At 36.8% G+C, this 9,507-nt stretch overlaps 1 protein-coding gene across 3 annotated transcripts in view; it reads left to right on the top strand.

The window, feature by feature from the left end:
• The first annotated feature begins 623 nt into the window (after positions 1–623).
• Positions 624–9,507, top strand: part of LOC105437276 (coiled-coil domain-containing protein 180-like) — a 34,412-nt gene continuing 25,528 nt past the window's right edge. For all 3 annotated transcript variants that reach the window (XM_030998186.1, XM_030998185.1, XM_030998184.1), the window contains exons 1-10: positions 624–764; positions 3,989–4,072; positions 4,492–4,679; positions 5,178–5,266; positions 5,697–5,806; positions 6,365–6,431; positions 6,768–6,805; positions 7,571–7,705; positions 8,134–8,393; positions 9,110–9,229. In XM_030998186.1, coding sequence (XP_030854046.1) covers positions 4,001–4,072; positions 4,492–4,679; positions 5,178–5,266; positions 5,697–5,806; positions 6,365–6,431; positions 6,768–6,805; positions 7,571–7,705; positions 8,134–8,393; positions 9,110–9,229 — 1,079 coding nt within the window. In that variant the 5' untranslated portion in view covers positions 624–764; positions 3,989–4,000. The remainder of the gene's footprint in view (positions 765–3,988; positions 4,073–4,491; positions 4,680–5,177; positions 5,267–5,696; positions 5,807–6,364; positions 6,432–6,767; positions 6,806–7,570; positions 7,706–8,133; positions 8,394–9,109; positions 9,230–9,507) is intronic.

Raw genomic sequence — 9,507 nt, 5'->3', positions numbered from 1 at the left:
TCTATATTTTTCTCTTTTTGTTCCTTTTAGTCTTCTTCCCTTTTATCCTTATGTTCTATTTATAATTTGTATTATATGCATGTATTATTTATTTATTCATACTTTGGATGCATTTGATATTTTGATACAAATGTATTTAAAAAATAATATTTTGTATAAGTTGTATAATTTTATGTAATATTATTCACCTGGATGGAAAGTTTCTTCTTCTTTTTTGGAAGAAGACAATAAATGATATATATTCTATTCTATATATTCTACATATTTTATATTCTAAATTGTTCAGGTTTCAAGGTGCTGTTAAAAATGCAAGATTTTTCAATTAAATGTCTGTAATTGATATAATTTATAGTCCATCAACAATTAAATGCACATTTTTATACTGCAAAATGGGAAATCTTCGATACGGGGGAGGAGGGGAAGAGTGCCTTCACAGGCCTATATGTCACATACCCGTTTCCTCTCGTTTGCTATAATGTATGCTTATATGCTTCCTCGTATATCACCCCCCCCCCCCCCCCCCCCCCCCCCGCTCCCCTCCACTACCCCACATCTTAAATCGCGGGGTTAGTGTTCAATGCTAGCTAGCTAGCTGGTACAGCTCAACGTTGATGGCGCAGCACTTAAATTACTTAGACGTTACCAAGCAACATCATCGCTCTCGATCAAGAAATCTTTTTAAAAAGATAGGAATTACACATTATACGTGCACATACTGATTAAAATCATGATATGATCGAATTCTGAGGTGACAAGAGCTAGAGGTAACGGACATCTTTTATTAAGTTTTAATATTTATTGTGATTTATTGCTCGTTCACCTGTAATTTTTTTTGCGATTATCATCGCCCAGTCCCATACGTTACATTCCTTGTCTGGTAAACTTTAGGATGTGGGTTGTCCGCGTCAGTGAGAATGACAGAAAGGCTTGTCACTTTTGCCGTTTGAATGTTAGCCTAAGGTCTAGGTCTATTATAATGCGGGGAGAAGAGAGATGTCCGGACACTCACAAATAAAATGCTGTCACTTTTGTCATTGGATTTTACGAAAAAATAGACAAGCAGTGAAGCACAACAAAATAAAAGGCGGGTACGGGTATCTGATCGCGCACCCGATGTTGTGTCCTGTCCTTCCGATAGAGATTGCACGCATTCCTATGCAGTCAATGTGCATTGCGCGATCATGCAAAATTGGTCATAGTTTTTATTAACAAATCGAGATTCAAACCTTTATTTCTTGTGATCCTGAAGGTGATACTGATAGACTACTCAATAAATGAGGTGTCATAACTCATATGAAAGAGCAGATTAATCTCCATAGAGTAAAGGAGCCCGTAATCGGCCAGCTCCAGTTTTCGGCCGATTGTTGGATGCAAGGTAAAATCACTCTAAAATACATCGCATAATAGCATAACACATATCCCACACATACCATACCATGCCAGTGTCACTGAAGAACCACATTTGCAATGGAAAATATATCCTAAAATATCACATTTTAGCGATGTAATCGCCGGTCCCGCTACCCAAATCTGAAAAATCGAGTATCTTACGCGTGTCTGTAAGAAATATGGGTACCATAAAATGAGCTTTATTTCAAGTATTTTTCAGATTTAAAGCCCGATTTTGTGCTAGTCGCAAGCTCAAAAGTATGTCATCGCATGTATTAAATCAATGCAGCCGCACACCGCGACGCACACACGATATCTCTGTCTAATTCAGATTCCAACTTCCGATCACCGCTGTGCCTGTCTTCGGCCAGGCGAGCACCAGGGAGCTCCGGCGTGGGTTACCTGCTCCGCCCGCTTGTGCTGTACATCAGCGCGGAAACGCACGGCGCGCGCGAGCGCTTCCTATTGACTTTGTACATGCGGCCGTAAACTGAAACGCTCGGCCGATAACGGGCTCCAAAAGAGTGAAAATTGAAACGAATATTGTCATGGCAATTCGTGATTTTTTTCTGGGATTCTTTTTTTGTTTAAATAATAATAATATTTGCTTCATGATTTGAACAAGAAATGATAATAAATAGGAAGTAAAGAGTCCTAAAAATAGGATTTTGTCTTAAGTGGCCGAAAACAGGCTCCTTTACTCTATTCCCATCTCGGAATTATAAAAATATTTTGATCAAAACAGCGATTTAAATATGTTATTTGCATCCTAGATCTAGTATAATTCCTAGCTCCAAAATTTGCTACTTTTTAGAATTTAAGCCCCAATCGATATGAGTAAATACTAGTCCCAGTCGTAAGTACTAAGGAATTGATCCATGCGATTGGACAGGTAGAACTTTACTCTTTAGCTTACAGTTAGCAATATGACGATTTAGTACCGTGTTTGCCGGCGTAAAGGCCGCAGTATTTTTGGAAGAGAAAATATCAAAAAGTCGGGGTGCGGCCTTTACGACGAAAGAGTAAAAAATAAGTCAAAACCAGCACAAATTTGCACATATGGGACTGGGAACTGTAAAATAACTATACCACTATGGTACACTATGGTACACTATGGCCAATGCATTGCAAAATTAAAGGAAGGGACCGTTTAACGGAGCTGATGCGAACATCCATCCGAAGTCGCCATTTTGTTTTCCATTTCATGCAGTTTCGCATTACACCGTACATTGTGGTAGGGGTATAAATCGGACACCAAATCTGCCTGCGATCACTTTTTTAGCTAAACTTCCGGTAAATTATAAGAATATTGATGAATTTGGTATCAGTTTGTAAAAAAAAAATAGTGTTTTTGACAAAATGATGATGATTTTTTTTTGTCCGTTTGTTTTTTTTCCCTTTTTCTTTCCTTTTTTTTTTTGTCCTTTTTTTTTTGTCCTTTTTGAAATGTCAAAGTTGGGGTGCGGCCTATGCGGCGGTGTGGCCTTATCGCCGGCAAATACGGTAGGGAGATGTGAGCGTCGCTCACCCTGAACCCATGTCGACGGCGCATAGAATCTGCACATACATATGCATTTGGTCACACACTCTACATGTGTGTTTGCAAATTACCATACGGGCCCGCATGCGGAAGAAAGTTTAGTGGAGCTTGAGATCGTGCTCAAGTAGCACATGCAGCAAAGCAACATGTGTACGCTTGCATATTGCGCAATGCCACTGTTTTGCCAAATTTAGCAAAACAAAATAACTCTGCGTGTACATCTTTTTCATCAATTCTGACAAAAATTGGATGAATATTGCTTAGATTTGGGGGGCTGTATCTTTTGATAGAAACATCAGTAAGTCACAAGTCACACAAAGCCACAAGCACAAGACTAGCCTTAAGGGCTTGGTAATAATGTTTTTATGATGTTGATATCACCAAGCCTTAACTGGCTCCCATAGACGTGCGCGAAGAGGCAGGTAAACAAACCCTAAAATGTGTCCGAAATCACACCTTCCCGCACCCAACGAATATTGGGCAGTGGCCTTAACGTTTGCTACGCCGCTTCTACTCCTAATAATGGAGTGCGGTACAAAATCGGAGGTAAAAATAACGAATATTAGCAAATATCTTACCAGAGCATTACAGCTTAGATTCAATTCCACATGTACCATGTGACTTACCGTTCAGAAATACAATGGTGTTGACCTCTGACTTGTGTTGGCAGCACTTCCGTGATCAGGCCTGTCCATGAAGTGTGCTGCTTCCGTTCAATGTGCTGATCAATGATAAATAATTCATGGTGAGTGTAGTGCTGTGATGTGTAAACAAAAACATGTTATGGGGCATGGTGCCTTAATTATACTATATTATACAACACTGAATGTTTTTCATTCGTTCAGTAGTGCATATATTTTCATTCATTGAAAGATTAACGTTAATTCTATTCAACTCTGCTGACCCCGCGTTGAGTAGAATGTTAATCTTTCAACTCATGAAAATATTTGCACTATTGAACTCGTAACCATTTATTATTTGTATACTATACAAATCAAGTATAGTACTTATCAAGCAGAAAATTATTTCTATAAATTCTTTGTCTACCGTGTCTTTTAGCTTGAAATTAAAATGATGGCAGAAACGAAAGCTGTACGGGTAGTACCCTCTGGACATATCTACAAACAGATATTTGATGCTCAAGTAAGTGATTGAAATGATGCAATTTCTCTTTATGAATTACAAAAATGTTATATAAAAGTGTGCTGAGTTTAAATCCTCTTTTTCTTTAATAGGAGAAAGAAACTAAATATTAGTTTAAAAGTGTGCAATCTGCACATGGTCAATGTAATATGACCATTATGGGAGAATATAACGTCCACAATGGAGCAGGGAGCAGGTCAAATTCAGTGTTTGGGGCGTTTGTTATCATCACCTCATTGTTTTGCACAAACCAGCAACATTGACAACTTGGCCAGTATGACGTCATACTTCGATACTCTATATTAGTAACTTTGTGTGAAGTATCGCAATTGGCACATGTATACGTGCACCGGTTAGTAACACTGAAGTAAATACACAGTTGAACTCTTGAAATATTGTTTGCTAATATCACATATTAGGTACAATTGGTAAAGACTTTGGAGCAGAATGAACACCCTCGTCAGCAGTCTGAGCCTAAGACCTCATCTATTCCCCTGGTTCATGAGAACCGTGCAGAGATGGGCAAGAGTCTGCTGCCCTCTAGAGATATTGATTGGATAGAGAGTTTGCCGAACAACCAGCTAACAGAAAACCCGGTCCTTTACAGGTGAGTACTTCTCAGTTACATCTGGTAGCAAATTGAAATTGTTATTTCCACATTTTGGTTATCTGTTTTATTTTGTTGCTTTTTATCCATCTCTCTCTCTCTCTCTCCCCATATCCTCTTCTACCCCTCCCTCTCCCCATCTCTCTTTCTCTCCCTTCCTCTCCCTTCCTCTCTATTCCCTCTCTATTCCCCTCTCTCTCCCTCTATCTTTCTCTACCTCTGCACCTCCGATCCTGTTTGTTACACAGAATTTGTGCAGACGTTCTCCTTGATTATTGAAATTAATTTTCATCTTGTATTTTACTATATATTTTCACTGTGTTTACAATGCAGTCATTGGACTGAAATGTTAGAAAAATTTGCATATCTTTGTTTATTTCTTTTACTTTATACCTTCGTCTATTGTGCTATTAATTGTATGACTCTTTTTCACTTGAGTCCTGCTGAAAAAGGCCCTAAACAACTCAATGAAATATATTTATTTCTATTTTTCTCCAGGCATTCTGTTGAGACTGCTGATAGGAAAGCTACGGAACCTAGATCGGTCATCGCGGCTAGGGAAGTCAGAGGACTCGCTGATACTATCGGTTAGTTTATAAAGTGGATTGGTGGGTATGCACTGCAAGCAGGTTAAGTCACGATCAGATAAAGACAGTTCTCCTTCATGCATTATCCAAATCATTGTGACTTAATCAAGTGCAGTGCATGTCACTAATGAACAAGCTTCAAAACTTGAATTATTTTTTTTAAAAAACAGGTCAGCAATATGAAGTCGAGAAATAAGTAACAAACCTGATCAATATTGTATGCTGTGATTGGCAGTCAGGTGACGTATCCACTCGACGACAACACCTCTACAAAAGTGAGTGTGGTTAACAGTTCACAAAAGTGTCTGGTTTGATAGTATTATGTAGGATTTCCCTGTCATCGAAAGTCTTCCGCTGAATATCAAGCCATGTTTGCAACAAAACAGTTTTCACTGTCCCTCTTTATTCATACTCTTTGATGAACATGCAGAAGCAGAGAAACTTGGATCAGATATCATAGAGAGACTAGCTGAGAGCAGGAGAGTAAGACACGATGAAGCTACCGAAGATCTGCATCATGAATTCACAATCATTTCAAATGTAAGTGGTCTTTCAATTCAGGAGTTACTTAAAGGGGATGTCCATCCTGATATTAAGTTGGTTTTAATAGAAGCAGAAAAATAACAGGATCATGTCAGTTTGAGCAACTTCTGATTAGAAATAAGAAAGTTATGAATATTTGAAGTTGCGATCAATCAAACACAAATTGGGAACTCTGTGATTTATCTTGCGAGCTCCCTTTCCACTTCCTCTGGACTAAAAGAAATCAGAGATATTTTCCCTGAAAAAAAATATTCGATCATACATGCATTATTGCAAATATGTTTCTATATGACCCCTGCATGGACAAAAATCTATTCTGTCATCAATAATGAAGAAAATTAAAGTTTATGAAATTTTATGTACAGAGCAAATGTTGGCTCAGTTTGTGCAGTAATATGCCTTAAACTTGCAGCAGTTGAAGTCAATCCATTAAGTCATAGAAAAGAATGAATTGGGATGAAATCTGTTGGAAGTATATGTGAAATAGAATGAAACCAAACCTGTTTCTAACATGTTAATAGATACAAGCTTTTAATATCTTTTTTTTTCTTCTAGGATATTGAGCCCAAAATAGCAGCTGGTGGTGAATTTTTGATCAAGAAACTTGAAGATAATGATAAAGGTATGGATCATTTACACTAACTCTAAATGAATTATAGTTTTTGTTGGTTTTGTTCAAACTATAACCCTTTTTAATGAGTGCATGAATACCATCTTTTTTACCATTTCACTCATAATATTATTTACTAGTGCTTGTAATGATGATGATGATAATTGTTTCCATAGGGTAATGTTTTTTAAAATATAAATATATAATTTTTCATTCAACACTTGTGATATAAACTGTTTGTTACTGTTCATTAACAAATTTAACATTTTAAATGGAATTGATCTGTAGGAGGAATGTTATGAATTTATTTGATTTTCCTGATTTTCATTTTTTTTTAATTTCCTGCAGAAATTGACAAGATGCTTGCACTGATAGCTGATGATGATGTAAGTTCACATTTGCAATTTTGTTTTAAAATCTATTTTTATGCCTCTATCAAAGGTGGTGCGGGCATTATATTTGTTGGTTGCCAATCCGCCATGCTTTTCCTTACCGCGATGATAATGCAGGAACCATTGAGCAAATTTTAACCAAATTTAGATCAAGTGTGTATGATCATGCAAGGATGAATGGAGCATACATGTAAGAGGTCAAAGGTGAAAGATCACAGGGTCATGAAACTGTTCAAAAACCCAAAAAATCTTGTATTACTGTGAAAACTTACCACCAATTGAACCACTGTAGACAAAACCAGGCTTAACTATGTAAGATCATGAACAGACTAAATGAAAAGTTTGGGTTCGTGAGGTCAGATGTTAAAGGTCACTGGGTCATTTATCAATAAACATACATCAAGGCAGAGGCACAGTAGAGGTGCAGTCACATTCATCATATCTTTCATTATTTCAGTAAACGTGAATCCACAAAATTCCAATATTTAAATATTTAGACTTGAAGAAGATTACATTTTTTTATCATAAATGTCAGTATTCATACCCTGTTAACATTGTAATTATCTTAGCATATTAAAGAGGTTAAAAAAGAGAGCTACCCTTGTGTATCACTTTGACAGGATTTGAAAGGTTATGTTCTCTCAGAGTTAGTGAGTCTTTGGGCTCAGGTAGAAGAGCAGGCATGGATTCGTAGAGAGTACAATAAGAGAGGGTTAAATAAAAGAGATCTACATGTACCCTTGTGTATCACTTTGACAGGATTTGAAAGGTTATGCTCTCTCAGAGTTAGTGAGTCTTTGGGCTCAGGTAGAAGAGCAGGCATGGATCCGTAGAGAGTACATTGATGAAATGGACATCGCATTAAATGTCCTGGAGGATGACAGGCTGGCTAAGGTATGTACAAACTTTATGTACCCCCCCCCCCCCCCCACCCCTTGTAGTGTCCTAGACACATTTTACATTATAACCTTAAAGATTTGTACCTTAATTTATATAACATTTTGGCTTGGTAATATGTAACTCATATTCAAATGAAAGTTCACAACATTTTCACATGGGAGACAATTTCGGACTATGCAGTATAACCTCTCTTTGTTGCTTGTTTCTCAGCTAATTTTATATTTCATATTAAAATTGTTTTAAAAATATCATTCATTAATAGCTTTTTAAAATACAGTGTAGGTTTCCTTTAATCGTGTGAGCATATATTTTAAATGATTACCAACATTAAAAAAAGCTTTCTTATTTAAAGTACTGTGCTCAGTTAAAAATTTGTTAAGTGAAATCCTATATATTCATGAATACTGAATGCTTTCTTGCAGCTGAAAGATATCCTCAAGACGTATGCTAAGAAGATGGAGGACATAGCTTACTTGATGCCTCCTGACGTCCAGCGCCTCATTGAGAAGGAATCAACCGTTATCAATCAAACACTGCTCACAAACAGAAGAGCTTACACAGATCTTCACGCTAGGTTAATGAAGACTGATATTGAACGGGATAAGAATCACAGAGGCATCTGGGAAGACAGGCTAGCGGACTGGCGTAAACTGAACATTGAGATTGCCGTTAAGAAGTTCATGTGAGTACTGCAGAAGTTTGCTTTGTAATACCTCATTGGTCTGTATTCTACTCAAATTGAAAACTGATTCCGGAGTTTAATAAAGGAAGTTAGACTGAGGTCTAATTAAGTTTCCCTTTTTTAACTGATCTTCAGTCCTCCCTCTTGTCTGGTTTGAATGAATTACCGGTAGTTGAAAATACCTTTACATGTATGTACAGAGTCCTCAAATATTTGTGTAACTTATTTTTTATACACCAAGGTTCAATTAGTTGCTGAATGTCACTTAGCAAGTCTTTCACAGAATATCATAATTACGTGTTTTGAAAAACAATCCTTAGTTAATTAATTATCAATGAGTTAAAACAAAAAACTGTTTTATTGATTGTGTTTAAAGGTAAATGTATTCAGTAGCAAGTTGACCACACTCTAGTATCTGCATCAGAATCTGTACTCGGAGTAATTTGGCCAACTTGATTTCACGTGGTCTCAGCATGGCGTGTATTCTATTGTGCCATATTGTGCCAAACTTGGGTTGGCCAAACTCTCCTGATCAATGGCTCTGATCATGGGAATAATACATGATGAAGTTCTCAGTTTTTGACAACTCTTTAGCCTGTGGGTTTGTTAACCCATCGCATATGGGAATTGGGTGATCCCTGTATTAAGTCTATGGAGATTAGGGAATTCAACAGTCTAAGGGTTAATGAATAATCTTCTGATTCTGTATGCTACAGGGACTTCATGCAGAGTGAATGTATTGTGAATCCGTCAAAGGTCAACGCACTACTGGAAAAAATGCACCATGAGCAAGTTCAACTAAACATTGAAAGACTCCAGATCCTAACAAAACTCAAGTGAGTAATTTTTCTCCTCATTATCCTTAAGCTTAAGTTTATTATTACAACATTCACATTTGATCCTTTCTCTATTTGTATTTTTTTGTTTCTCGTTATAATGGTAAAATTGAGTAACACAAGCATTCATTAAAATATTCATTGTAATCCTGATTTTTAAGCTTTCTTGAGAGTGGTTTGTATTTTTTTTTCTTCAAGTACATGTAGCTTTGGGGAACAAAGGGCATTATTAAATTTGTTTATTATGTTCTTTTTCTGTTGTGTTTAATTTTGGTTTA

The sequence above is a fragment of the Strongylocentrotus purpuratus genome, unplaced genomic scaffold (assembly GCF_000002235.5).
Source record: "Strongylocentrotus purpuratus isolate Spur 01 unplaced genomic scaffold, Spur_5.0 spur5_scaffold_4, whole genome shotgun sequence".
In the NCBI taxonomy this organism is placed as follows: Eukaryota; Metazoa; Echinodermata; class Echinoidea; order Camarodonta; family Strongylocentrotidae; genus Strongylocentrotus; species Strongylocentrotus purpuratus.
The sequence above is the reverse complement of the archived record's forward strand: the minus strand, read 5'-3'. Positions and strand labels throughout refer to the sequence as shown.